At 35.7% G+C, this 15,254-nt stretch overlaps 1 protein-coding gene across 7 annotated transcripts in view; it reads right to left on the bottom strand.

Annotated features, from left to right (window-relative positions):
- The window catches only part of IPMK (inositol polyphosphate multikinase), a 41,963-nt gene that overhangs the window by 11,531 nt on the left and 15,178 nt on the right, over positions 1-15,254 (bottom strand). For all 7 annotated transcript variants that reach the window (XM_027111872.1, XM_027111871.1, XM_027111875.1 and 4 more), the window contains 2 exons: positions 14,894-14,990; positions 6,925-7,097 (listed from right to left, as the gene is read on the bottom strand). In XM_027111872.1, the coding sequence (XP_026967673.1) occupies positions 6,925-7,097; positions 14,894-14,990 (270 nt within the window). The remainder of the gene's footprint in view (positions 1-6,924; positions 7,098-14,893; positions 14,991-15,254) is intronic.

Genomic DNA, 15,254 nt, shown 5'->3' with positions numbered 1-15,254 from the left:
TGCTGATATATTAACTTCTCTCAGTTTGATACTCTAAGCTAAAATACACCCCACCTTCCTACATATAGTATGCTCTAGTCACCTTACATAAACTCCTATTTCACAATATGCTCTGCTTCTTGGTTTTCTACCTATTATTTTCCCCATTGCCAGTTCAAAATACCACCTTTTCCAAAGGCACTCTATACTCCTCTTTTTGTGACTCCCTTGTTCTTATAGTTCCTATTCAGTTTCTATCTCTTTTCTTACACATATCTTAATAAATCTTGTTATTAAATCAAAGTGAGTCTTATCATCTACACCATCTTGGGATCAAGGAAATAACAGTATAATTGCTGACAGTCATTTAAAAATAAGGAATTCCTAAACTGGCATGTTCTTCTACCCACCAAACCTCTTCCTACTACTGGTTAAACATAACAGAAAAGTATGTTAAAACTGATATATTTGATAAATTTCAGTCTATTCAGTTATATTAAGGGTTGTTTTTTTTTTTTTTTAATTTAAAGGCAGGACTGTCTTGAAGGAGAATTTTTTAAATTTGGAGTCTATCTTTATTATTCAAGTCTATCTTTATTATTAGTCTACAAACCCACTGTGATTAAAAAGTTTAAAGAATTTACCACCTACTAAAGAAATGACTATTTGAAAAAAATCCTAACATAACTACTACTAAATTCAAGGTATGTCTCCCAATTTTAACATTCTAGAACAACATAATTAAATTTATATTCACATTCTCATTTATTATTTCACACTTCAATCATATCCTTTCTCAGATAAGTAAACAATATGTAATTATAAACTGCTAACTACTATATAAAGGAAGCCATGAAAACAAATAGGGGAACCCAAATTGACCTACAGATCCAAAACTATTCCTTACACCAAAATCCCAGCCGACACTTCTTTGCAGAAATGACGAGTTGATTCTAAAATTCGCGTGGAAGTTGAAGGGACCCAGAACAGCCAAAACAATCTTGGAAAAGAAGAACAAAGTTGGAAGTCTAACAATTCCTGGTTTCAAAACTTACTCCAAAGCTACACTAATCAAGACAGTGTAATTCTTGGGAGTTCCTTGGCGGTCCAGTGGTTAGGACTAAGTGCTTTCACTGTCGTGGGCCTGGGTTCAACACCTGGTCAGGGAACTAAGATCCCGCAAGCTGCACGGCACAGCCAATTAAAAAAAAAAAAAACACAGTGTGGTTCTGAGAAAATAACTGCAAATCATATATCTGATAAGGCGTTAATATTCCAAATATATAAAGAAGTCAGACAATTTGATGGGCCAATTTTTTGATTCAAAAATGGACAGAGGAACTGAATAGATATTTTGCCAAAGACAACATTCAAATGGCCAACAGGAACATCAGAAGGTGCTCAACATCACTAATCATCAGGGAAATGCAAATCAAAATCACAAGATACACTTCACACCTGTTAGAATGGTTATCATCAAAAAGACAACAAATAACAAGTGTTGGTGAGAATATAGAGAAAAGGCAACACTTGAGTACTATTGGTAGGAATGTAAACTGGTGCAGCCACTATGGAAAACAGTATGAAAGCTCCTCAAAAACTTAAAAATTATGATTTTTACCATTATGATCCAGCAATTCTACTTCTGGGTATACACCCAAGAAAAAGAAAATAGGATATCATGGTGCTATATGCACTCCCTGTTCATTGCAGCATTATTCACAATAGCCAAGATATGGAAACAACCTAAGTGTACATCAATGAATGAATGGATAAAGACGTGGTGTGTACACACATACCTCGTTTTACTGCACTTCAGATACTGTGTTTTTCACAAATTGAAGGTTTATGGCAAGCCTCCATTGAACAAGTCTATCAGCACCATTTTTCCAACAGCATTTGCTCAGTTCATGTCTCTGTGTCACATCTGGTAATTCTCGCAATATTTCAAACTTTTTCATTATTATTATATTGTTATGTTATGTGATCAGTGAATTTTGATGTTACCATTATAATTGTTTTGGCACTTTTTTAGCAATAAAGTATTTTTAAATTAAGGTATGCCCATTGTTTGTTTAGACATAATGCTATTGCATACTTAACAGATTACAGTATAGTGTAAACATAACTTTTATATGCATTGGGAAACCAAAAAATTCTTGTGACTTGTTTTATTGTGATATCTGCTTCATTGCAGTGGTCTGGAGCTGAACCCACAATACCTCCAAGGTACGCCTGTAAATAAACAATGTAATACTATTCAGTCATGAAAAAGAAGGCAATCTGCCATTTGCAACAACATAGATGGACCTTAAGGGCATTACGCTAAGTGAAATAAGCCAGATAGAGAAAGACAAATACTGCACAGCATCACTTATACATGGAATCCAAAAAAACAAACCAAACTTATAGAAAGAGACAGTAGAAAGTGGTTACTAAGGTCTGGGAGGAGGTGGGGGAAATAGTAAGAGGTTGGTATTCATCACTCAGTTATAAGATGAATAAAGTCTGAGGATCTAATGTAAAACATGGTGACTAAATTGATAACACTGTATTGCATAACTGAAATTTGCTAAGAGGGTAGAACTTAAATGTTCTCACACACACAAATAAAAGATAAATATGTGAGGTGATGGATATGTTAATTAATTAGATGAGTGAATCCTTTCACAATGTGTATGCATATCAAATCACCACAATGTTTACTTTAAATATCTTTATGTCAATTATACCTCAATAAAGCTGGGGAAATAAAGACAGTGTGGTTCTGGCATAAAGATAGACAATATGGATCAACAAAAGAGAACTGAGAGTCCAGAAATAAACTCTTACATTTACGGTCAGTTTATTTTCAACAAGGGTGTCAAAAGCATCCAGTGGGGGAAAGAATGGTCTTTTCAATAAATGGTGCTAGGACAACTGAATATCCATATGCAAAAGAAGAAGTTTGACCCCTTCCTCAAACCACACCCAAAAAACTACCTTAAAATGTACACACATCTCAATGTAAGAGTTAAAACTATAGAAGAAAAATAGGAGTAAATCTTCATGATTTTAGTTTAGGCAATGGTTTCTTAACTATGACACCAAAAGCACAAGTAACAAAAGACAAAAAAAAAAAAAATTAGACTTCAAAATTTAAAACTTTTGTACTCCAAAGCCATTATAAAGAAAGTGGATAAACAATCCACAGAAAAAATCCAAATTAAAAATGGGCAAAGGATTGGAATAGACATTTCTCCAAAGAAGATATACACATGGTCAACAGCACATGAAACGAGGCTCAATACCATGAGCCATTAGGGAAATGCAAATAAAAACCACAATGAGGGCTTCCCTGGTGGCGCAGTGGTTGGGGGTCCGCCTGCCGGTGCGGGGGACGCGGGTTCGTGCCCCGGTCTGGGAGGATCCCACGTGCCGCGGGGCGGCTGGGCCTGTGGGCCATGGCCTCTGGGCCTGCGCGTCCGGAGCCTGTGCTCCACGGCGGGGGAGGCCACAGCGGTGAGAGGCCGCGTACCGCAGGAAAAAAAAAAAAAAAAAAAAACCACAATGAGATACCACTTCACATCCACTAGGATGGCTTATAGTTAAAAAAAGAAAAAGAGAGAGAGAGAGACAATAACAAGGTTTGGGTTTTGGGTGAGGATGTGGAGAAACTGGAACTCCTATATATCACTGGTAGAAATGTAAAATGGTGCAGGAACTTTGGAAAAACACTTTGGCAGTTTCTGAAAAAGTTAAACTTAATCATAGCACCCACCAATTTCAAATTCAGGAACTACCCCCCCAAATAAAAACATAACGACTTGTATATGAATGTTCATGATAGCATTATTAATAATAGCCCCAAAGTGGAAACAACCCAAAGTTGACCAACGAACAAATGGATAAACAAAATGTGGTATATCCATACAACAATAAAAAGGAATAAAATACTGATTTATGCTAACATAGACAAACTCTGAAAACATTATTGAAAGAAGCCAGTCACAAAAGACCACCTATTGTATTACATGATTCCATTTATATGAAACGTCCAGAAGAGGCAAAGCTATAGAGTCAGAAAGTAGATTAGAATTGTCTATGGCTAGGGGGGTTGGAAGTTGGAAGGAAATGAGGTGTGACTGCTAATAGGTACGGAATTTCTTTTGGGGTGATAAAAACGTTCTACAATTGAATATGATGGCTGCCCAACTCTATGAATATACTAAAACCAATCAATTGTATACTTTAAATGAGTGAATTGAATGGTATATAAATTATATCTCAATAAAAATGTTATTAAAAAATATAAACAGAGGAACCTCATTTGTCTGGGGAAATAACACAACACGGGAGAGCAAAATCATATCTTAAAGTCAATGGAAATCCACTGAAGAGTTCTTAAGCTGGAGAATGTCACAATTAGATATACATTTTACAATGTTTGGAGAACAGACTGGAAGAGAGCAAAACTGACATTGAGAGTTCAGTAAAGATACTAGTCTAGAGAGGAATAATTTTGACAATGGGACTCAGGTGCTTGGGAATTAACATCAACAGGATCGATGGATGGCTCTGAGAGGTGATGGTACTGTGAGGTTTCTCACTCGTAAAACTGGACGTATGGTGATGCCATTTACTGAGACAGAGAATAACAGGTTTGCTGCTACTGTTGTGGCTGTTATTTTGCAAGACAGATCTATGTCAGTTTTTTACATATTAGTCCTAGATGTCTTTAAGTTATCCAAGTAAAATGTCTAATAGGCTGTTAGCTATATAGATTAGGAGATCAAAGAAAAACCAGAAGCTGAAAATATATGTTTGGGAGTTATCAGTGTAAGTGAAACTGAACCAATGAGAACAAAGGACGCTACCTAGGAAGAAATAAAAAAGAGAGGGAGGCAGTAAAATGGAACTAAGCGGAATCCCTCAATATTTAAAGAACAAACAGAAAGAAATGAGCTGGCAAAGAAGACTGCAAAGTGGTCTTAGGAAAAAAACAAGAGAGGGTGTAGTGTTATGGACACAAAAAGGAATGTTTCAAGGAGGACCTAGTCAGTGTTGAAGGCTGCTTTTCAAAGTGAAGTAAGGTGAGTAATGAAAAATGCCATTTGGATTTAGTGACATGGAGACGTCATTAGGGAACTTCATGAGACGCCAATCTAGTGGCATGATGAAGCCGAAGCCAGACTGGAATGGATTGAAGAATACTGAGTGGGAAGTAAGGCAAGAGAAACAAATGTAACTAGTTTGGGTGCAAAGGCCAAACAATTTAAATCCATTGCTGGAGAGCAGAAAAGGATAAAAATGGGTTTTGATTTTTTTTTTGAGAGTGATTTGAACATATTTAAAACAAAAGGAAAAAAGAGTAAAGGAAGACAGAAGTTGAAGATATAAAAAGGACAAGAGAGAATCAACAGTATTAGGCTCCTGAAGAGGTGGGAGACAATGAGATCCAGAGGACATAGGGAAGGGCTGTCCTTAGGAAGATGGAAAATTCTTCAACGTAACAGGAAGGAATAAGGAGGAAATGAAAGCACTTGCAGGTTAGGTATGTACATCTGTTAGCAGGAAATTAAAGGAAATCCTGTGTGATGGCTTATTTTTTCTGAAGCAGAAGGCAAAGTTATCTGCTAAAAGAGAAGGAAAGCAGGAGGGTGAGAGATTTGAAAACAGTAAAGGTTTAAATAACTACCCAGTCAGATTCCTTTGAGATGTTTATTCCATGTTTGTTTTACCATTATTCCACTACCCTTTTCCCCTTTACTATATACCCACATTTAGTTAGAGTTTTCTAAAATGAAATAACTGTGTCAATAATTTCTTTGGTTTTATTTACAGACTACCAAATTCAACTGTGCTGTTTTAACTATCACAGTAACAATTCATTTATAATGCTTCCTATTAACTCTCCTGTTTAAAACTCAAAAGGAAGACTGTATATCATCTTACATGATGAATTTCAAAATGACCCATTATGTTTTTATAGAAGCAATAATTTATCATATATACAAATTTTACCGCCAGATATCTAGGCATACCATTTATTTAGAGGATTTTATTCCACATTCTTAACTGTGGCATATTGTTTGTGAAGATGGCCTCAACATCCTTGTGCACACTGCCATTTGTATTTTGACTTCCCTATTCCCACCATCAGAAGTGGGGTCTTCTTCTCCCTATCAATATGGACTGGACCTATGATGTACTTTGACCTATAAAACTCCATAGAAATGACAGAAAGTGACTTCCTAACCTAGATTTTAACAGCTCTTGTAGCTCTCTCTCTTGCCTTCCTGGAATGTAGCACATGAAGAAGCTCCACTTAGCCTTCTGGAAGATGAGGAACCTCATGGGAAAAGGCTCAGCCAACAGTTAGTATCAACTTGTAGACATAAGAGTGAGGTTATTTAGACCACCAAGCCCCAGCTGAGCCATCAGATGAGTGCAGCCACAAGAGGGAACCTGGATGAGATCAGAAGAACTGACCACCTGAGCCCAACTCAAATTGCCAATCCAGAGAAACATGAGCAAAGAAAATAACAGCTTTAAATCACAGTCTGAAACAATAAGCTAATGTTTAATTTCACTTTTCTGTTTTAAATATACAGAAAAATTACTGAATATATAAACTTAGCACTTTTCTCATGGGAAAATCATAAATAATATCACATTCACTTATCGTGTTACTTATTTTGCACCTAAACTTAAGACTTCTTTAATACAAAATTATCAGAGTCAGAGCCTTGAGGTTAAGCTATTCATTTACTTATTAATCATGTTCTGTATATCAGAATAATTCCTGACACTGCCCACATACCAGTGAACAGAAGAGGTAAAAATCTCTGCCCCACACTGGGGAGTTATGGATAACCTAATACCAAAATATATGTGACATCTATAATTTTCAAGGGAAGAACATGTAACAAGAAACGTGTATATTACACTAAAAATCACTCTTACCCTCATGCCAAGCACCAAGAACCCAATCTCTTCCATTAATGGGTACTTGCTGACCTGTTGCTGAATCTTCTCAGATGAAGCAAAAGGATCATAGCTTTTCCGCCCTATCTTTACATCCATTATACAGGGCTTATTAAATTTATGGGTCACATCTTCCAGTTTTAGGTATAAATCTGTTATTAAAGAAAAACTCTAATTAGTAATAGGAAAATATATTACTACTCAAGGAAAAACAAAAATGAGGAAATCTTAAAACTGAGAAAAAAGTTAAAACAAGTCCAGAGTCAACAATTATTATTACTCCACCTGAAAAGAGAGAGAAAAAAAAAAAAAAAGACTGACCAACAAATATATAACAGGTATAAATGTCCCAGAGAAACTCTTGCAGGAGATGGAATAAATAATATTCAACCATAAACAAAAGCTATGAATTAGATATAAGGCTTCCAAGGACATTAAAAAGGCAATGAGATTATTTTAAAGCTGTCCCAGAATACATTCTCCTTTTGAATATTGTTTATATCATATATGCCTCAGCAGATATCAATATTTTAAGTCTTCATTTAAAATTAGTAATAGGAATAAATCCTTTCCACAGAGGATACAACAGGTATAGGTTAAGAAAGGTAAATCAATCCAAATGATGGTCACTGCCAAATATACGTTCTAGTCTTACTAGTCCCAAAGGAAAAACAAATATCCTGCTTTTTAGAACACAAGAAATCCTCAAAAGTTCATTTGTAAATAACTTTGGCATCCTGTATACATCTTCCCTCAGAAAACTATTATAAATGGAGATTCGAGTAAAAAATAAACGTCCCAGTTATCACACACGGTAGCTGACCTTATAGTTTTAGCTTGAATAAGAGTCCAGGTGCACTGAGGGACAGAAGTAAGGAAAGAAATTCTTCCCCCACTTCCTGGGTGAATGAGTCTTCCCAAATAAAGTTCTGAATGAGATCGTAATTTTCAGTTACAAATGTAATACGAAGCACTTCTCGTAAAAACTTTTCCTCAAAGACAGAAGAGATTATATTTTCTTTTTATCAAAGTAACAAGGTTTTACTTCTTTAAAGTAAATAAAATTTAAGTAAATAAATTTATTTTTAAAAATTTTATCTCTTAGTGAAAGGAAAATGGCGAGTGGGAGGATTATAACCTTGTAGAACTAGGTGAAGTCAAGTGACAAAAAAGGAACTGCAGCCTAAGAGACCAGCACTGGCAGAAACAAGAAGAAGCATGTCACATTTTAAGAAAGTTTCTAACAAATGGACATCTTCAACAGGATAAGAGAAAGTAAAAGGTCTGGACACACACATGAACCTGCCGACAGTGAAGGTAATGAGACAAGTAGGAATATGCTGATCAAGAAACTGGAACCCACCCATTTCTGTGCTTTAAAAGATAACCACAGGAGGGGATGAGAAGAAGAGAAAGGAGGTAGCGCAGGACAGGCCCCTTCAGATTCTCTCTTCCCAATTTCAGCTACCTTGAGCAAAACAGAAGGAAACCAATCCATCCTCTCCCTAAAGTTATATAAAAATTTCAGTAACTAGGCTTATATTTCAAGTATCAGAAAAGACTAATTAGATCCTAATATAGTAAATCATTAGCATTCACAAATTTATCATCATTCATTTCCATAACTCAAGAAACCCTAAAAGCCTTACTGAGGTGAGACTATGTATGGGAGTATAAAGACAGTGTGTAAACCTAGCTATCACAGCATCTATAGTTCAGCGTAGGGTTATTATTTTCTACTTGCCAATTTGGTAGTGATTAAAAACAAAAAATAACCTGTTTGTTGTAATAAGATAGAAACGTCAGAAGCTAGAGTAGAGACTTTGCAAACTGCATATAAAATCCCGATTTTTTCCTTCTCTTGCGAAGGAGAAAAATACAAATGCAAACTTTCTTTATAGTGGGAATACAATAAATGTTTGCTGAAAGAATCAATGTTTGCCCTTCTCATTCTTACTGCCCAGGGGAACTTTGGGTTTGGCCTTTCTGATCCTGTAATAAATTGAGCCATTCCTTCAGTAAACAGGCTTAAGTATCATCGATTTTATTTGACATTTATTTTGACTAGGCAAATGTTTGTCACTATCTTACTTTCAGGTTCTTGATATGTTTTATATGATTGGAATTACCAAATAACTGCTAAATTATTGATTATTAGCGTTAAGTTAATAATCATTAAATTAAGGCCTACTGAGAGTTGGTTTAGTGTATTCTTTTAGTTCTCTGGCCTTGATTTTTTTTAAGTGAAAAGATTTTGAGATTTTCGTTTCTCTTTCCTTCTAAGTTATTAAAAAAAAAAATCAAAACTTGCTTTAGAGATGCAGAGTTTTAAAAACAGAATATGATGTTATATATCTAGCAGCTTGCCACAACTGCTTTTGAATAAAATAGGTAAATAGGAAAATGAGGCATGATCTGAGCACTGAGATCTAAGCTGATTTTTTTTTACAGGTTATTATCACCAGAAATTAATCTGAATACTAATTCCCTCTGAAAAAATGCTATTAGCAAATTATTTCAGTAGAAGACAGTTCAACTCAAAGTAGGTCAATCTCAAGACTTAATAGCTTAAATGACCAAAGGCATTTTACAACAGGGGAGGCTCATTTATAAGGCAATGCTACAGACTGGATAACAAAGGACACTTTTTCAGCTAAGCCCTTCTGGGTATAGTGGAACAATATTTTTCAATCTTTAGGTATGCAAAAAATATGTTCTAAAACTCCGTGGCCCAAATCTGATGGACTAAGAATAAGATAATGTTCTATCTGGAATAGTTTAGGTTCATTGTAACCAAGGTCAAAGAAATAAATTAAACTATATTAATATGATGTTTGGAAAATAATTATGACTATTTGATATGATGTAACTTGTAAGTAAAGACAGATTTTTGAATATTAAAACATGAAGAGAGCTGATTTTTTCATATATACACATATATATGCATGTGTGTATAAATCATAAAGATAGCAAAATAACTACATATACTTTTTTAAATTCTTAAAAGCTCTATTTAGGACAACAGATTCTGATGAAGCCAGTCTGTCAGAGGTCTAAGGACTGGCATTTGTGAACCTCGGAGCTAAAAGATATTCTATTAAGCTTAGTCTTGGTATTTGTATAATAAATAATAGGACATCTATTTTTCATAAATACATGGATCTCATTACAAGAGGTCACACTGACTAGAAGTATAGTTTAGTTTAACAGGCTGTGGCCATAAGGGATATATCTGTTATTTACATATTAATTTATGGAAAATATATATAGAATTTCCATAGTTCCTTAATTTTTTGAGGTAAAAATCATGAAGATAACTACCAGGTATTCTAAAATACGCCACTTCATGCTGTTATAAGCAGACTATTAAGTAAGACTTCTCAGTGGCTATACCAATGGCATAGTTAACATGCTCAAAATATTTATATATTTCATGCTGTTGATGATAGTATGTATAAGATTACACAAGGTTACTATGAATGCAAAAGCTTTTCTATTTTAAATATATTTTCGATTAAATATAACTATCTTAAATATTAATATAAATTAAATACTTATGTTGTTTTCTAATACATTAAGCATAAAAAAATTCTACTGATGGAATATAGTCCGACACTCTTAAGAAAAAAAAGGCAGAATATTCCCCAGTATCAAAGGAGAAGAAAATAAAAATATCTGAAATACTGTGGAAAAACTGAAAGACCTACAAAAAACTAAACAGTCAAGATGAGATAACCAGTTCTTTTAAAGGAAAGACAAGGGTGAAGACATTTAGAGAGTTCAAGAAAGACTTATTCAGATCCCCTTAATGAATATTATTGATTGTATAAATCATTAGAATATGGGTTCCAAGTTTCATCACATTCTTCCCCACCATATCTAGGTACTGGCTACCATCTTCATTTCTGAACCCCCCAAAAAGGAAAAAAGGCCTGGTGGTGAATCCCTGCCCATCTATGAAGCCAAATTTCTGTTTTTCACATCAATCTTCAGCTATTTCTAAGAGTAACGGAAGCTGAAAGTAAAAGGAATTATAAATAGAAGAGACCTTGAGCCTCCAAATGTGGGATAAAGGGAACAGCTAATTTCAGTCCATGCTTCCTGAAACTTGACTAGTAGCTAGATCCAGAAACCTACCAATCAATGAGACTGGAGATTACATTTCGGAACTCTCAATTGGCTCAAACCTACTTGAAGATACACTTTTCCATTCCTCCAAATAACTATCAATAAAAGGCTTTTGATAGTACATGTACTAGGCATCTATGTACTTACACACAAGTAAAATGAGATTTAATACGTATAAATAGCTCCAAATCTTCAAATGTAATTACTAACAAATGTTTTACCTTAAAAAACAAAAATAAAACCCACTGGTCATGTTCTAAGGTTTGCTAATGGTGATGACTATATAACTCTATAACAAAAAACTACTGAATTGTATACTTTAAATGGGTGAGTTTTATGGTACATAAATTATATCTCAATAAAACTGCCATAAAAAATTTAAAAGAAAAAAAACCCTATTGGTCAGCACATCCTTATGCTTCTCTTAAGTGACAATAATTTGCTGAGCAAACTGGCAGTACTTTCTACATCTTACAACTTTGGATTATAAGAATTATACAAAGCTGTATAAAACTCTACCCTGAGCACATAAGAAAAGATGCTCAAATAAAAAGAGGAAAAAAAAAGTCAAGAAATAAATTATGTCATTAACTTAATACTATGTAAAGTTCAGTAATACAAACCAGTTTTCTACTAAAATTTAAGAAAATATTTGTTTTCATGATCCCGTGGGCTAAAGATGTCAAAGAGTTTCCTATCTTATATTTATTTCATTTACAATCAAAATGATAAAAACAGAAAGATGAGTCCATGAACTCTCTAGCAAAATCAAAGCTGAACAATCTGTATGGTGCAACAGTTTTATCTAACTCCTTCCATAGCTAAAAAACTGGAAACAGGACTTCCCTGGTGGTGCAGTGGTTAAGAATTCACCTGCCAATGTAGGGAACCCTACATGGGTTCGAGCCCTGAGCTGGGAAGATCCCACAGGCCGCGGAGCAACTAAACCTGTACGCCACAACTACTGAGCCTGCGCTCTAGAGCCCTCAAGCCACAATTACTGAAGCCTGCACACCTAGAGCCCGTGCTCTGCAACAAGAGAAGCCCCCACAATGAGAAGCCCGTGCGCCACAACAAAGAGTAGCCCCCACTCGCTGCAACTAGAGAAAGACTGCTCACAGCAATGAAGACCCAATGCAGCTAAAAGTAACTAAATTTAAAAAAAAAAAAAAAAAATTGGAAAGGAAGGGAGTTCCCTGGTGGTCCAGTGGTTAGAACTCGGCGCTTTCACTGCTATGGCCCAGTTCAATCTCTGGTCGGGGAACTCCCCCAAGCCACGAGGCGCAGCCAAAAAAAATTGTTTGTTTTTATTTTTTAAAATAAATTAAAATGGGCTTCCCTGGTGGCGCAGTGGTTGAGAGTCCGCCTGCCAATGCAGAGGATACGGGTTCGTGCCCCGGTCCGGGAGAATCCCACATGCCGCGCAGTGGCTGGGCCCGTGAGCCATGGCCGCTGAGCCTGAGCGTCTGGAGCCTGTGCTCCACAACGGGAGAGGCCACAGCAGTGAGAGGCCCGCGTACCGCAAAAAATTAATTAATTAATTAATTAAAATATTTTTTTTTAATTGGAAAGGCATAGGAAATTCCCTGAGACAATTGGTGGTATTACAGGACTACTCTAAATATGTATACTTCTATTGACATTTTCTCCTCTCTTTTCTCATTTTCCTCACCTCATCTTTTCATCTCAGTAGCACCAATATCTCCATTTATATTAAAATAAGAGTATTAGAGTTTACAAAGCATTCTCACATAACGTGATCTTCACAACTCTATGTGATATTATTTTCCATTTATAGAAGAAAAGTGGAGCTCAAAAGGTTAATGAGTTAGCAAAGTTCACAAAATTTGGAAATAACCAATGTAGAAGCCAAGTCTTCTGACTTCAAAGTTACTGCTCTACAATACATTAGCAGAGATGTCCCTCAAGATTATTTGGTATTGAAGACCAAAAAGGCTGTTGATTGCTAGTAAGTCTTTGATTTTTAAATCATGTGCCAGTAATCCTAAACTATAAAATGTTACTTTCAATTAAAATATTTCCTCTCTTACCCAGATTCTTTCAGTATACTCTACTTTTCAAAATAATGATGCTGTATGCTCAGTTATTCTACCCCTTATTTTTTATTTTTTTTATTTTTTGGTTTGGCTGCACTGCACAGCATGTCGTATCTTAGCTCCCCAACCAGAGATTGAACCCATGCCTCCTACAGTGGAAGCGGGGAATCCTAACCACTGGACAGCTAGGGAATTCCCTCTACCCCTTCTAAATAATTTTTTAAACTGAGCATTTAACTATCCCGAGGCTAGATTAGATAAGGGAAAGGAAGGGAAGGGGAAAGAAAGAGGCAGGGAGGGAGAAAAGAAAAAAGAAAAGGAAAGGAAAGGGAAAGAAGGGGAGAGGGGCGGGGAGAGGAGGGGAGAGGAGAAGAGGGAAGGAGAGCAAAGCAAAGCTCACCGCCCCCCCATACAACTGAAATACAGAAGAATCCTAAATACCCTGGGGAACCACTGATTTACTATTATCTGAGGATACTCACAGGGAGATACCATGATTCCCTATTAATGAAACTTCGCAAAAGTAGTGAATGAGTAAAAGGGAGACAAAGAACCGAGGAAAAGAACAAGCTGAAACTGTTCAGAGGAGAAAAGGAGCCCCCTTCTCTTCCTGTTCTCAAAATGTGGTTCAAGCACTATCTATATCAAAAAAAACTTGAAGCTTTTATTTAACAAGCATATCACTAAACTCCAACACAGATCTGCATAATCAAAATGTCTGGGAATTGAGCCTATTAATTTGCATTTTAACAAGCCTATGGGTTATTCTTAAACTAAGTCAAGTTTGAAACGCTTCCCTCATTCATGAATCTTCTTCAATCGTTAGCAGTCACGCTACCAGTTTAACTGAATTCTGTCTGCTGTCAAAGGCCTTGATGTGGCAAATACTGCTTCAAGTATTAACTAATATTAAGAAAGAAATGCTATGCCCTTACATAGATCATTTTGTCCTCTAACTATGAAACTTACCAGTATTTTTTAAAAGACTGCTATTTAAAGCATGCAGGTGGGGGATGAAGGAGTGATACAGACGGTAGGGAGGAAGGTACACAAAGAAAATATTTTTCTTGATTTTCTTTTTTCAAAATGGGAAAAGAAATTGCTCAATATGTTCAGAAGGGGCTTCCCTGGTGGCGCAGCCGTTAAGAATCCGCCTGCCAATGCAGGGGACACGGGTTCGAGCCCTGGTACGGGAAGATCCCACATGCCACAGAGCAACTAAGCCCGTGCACCACGACTACTGACCCTGCGCTCTAGAGCCCGCGAGCCACAACTACTGAGCCTGCGTGCCACAACTAGTGAAGCCCGTGCACCTAGAGCCAGTGCTCCGCAACAACAGAAGCCACCGCAATGAGAAACCCGTGCACTGCAACAAAGAGTAGCCCCTGCTCGCCGCAACTAGAGAAAGCCCACGTGCAGCAACAAAGACCCAATGCAGCCAAAAATAAATAAAATAAATAAATAAATAAATTTATTTAAAAAAAGAAAAAGTTCGGAAAAAAGAATATCTGTAAATTAATACAGTATTAAATACTAGTATATATATTTTCATTCAATTATAAGAGATTGGTTATTAATTTGTTTATGCTAAGAAACTGGTTATGAACAGCAAAAATACTAATAAGTTTTCTTTCATGAAGAGAAAAAGTAGTAAGAAAAATGGATATATTGTTTTTATATACTAGGCTTAGTCTTATTTAAGCCTTTTAAAAAGCAACTCTCTTGAATTAAGACTAAAAGATGGATTTTAAAGAAAAGATTACCATTTGGTGCAGTGGGAGGTGACCAGATACCGTAATATTTTGGCAAATATTTTCGTAGCTCTAAAAGAACACCATCAGTACAATCAGCAGCATAAACCTGAAACAAACAGAAATATAATATTTGCATGTTAGTTTCTTATAATGCTTTATTTATAATTGCCCCACACATTTCTCAAATAACACACTACTGTTGAATCATAATTTATCTGGTATGAGTTTTAACTGGAAGTAAATCTGGGAAAAAAAAAAGATTATTATGTGTCTTCAGTGAAAAACCATGTACTGTTTAGAGCACATTCTTCTTGGTTATGTAATTCTAGCCTTTCACTGTCCTTGAACTATTTTACAACAAAGTAAGTTA

The sequence above is a fragment of the Aethalodelphis obliquidens genome, unplaced genomic scaffold (assembly GCF_003676395.1).
Source record: "Aethalodelphis obliquidens isolate GAN/ISIS:26980383/991018 unplaced genomic scaffold, ASM367639v1 scaffold11, whole genome shotgun sequence".
Taxonomy (NCBI): domain Eukaryota; kingdom Metazoa; phylum Chordata; class Mammalia; order Artiodactyla; family Delphinidae; genus Aethalodelphis; species Aethalodelphis obliquidens.
This window is presented reverse-complemented; position numbering and strand designations above follow the sequence as displayed.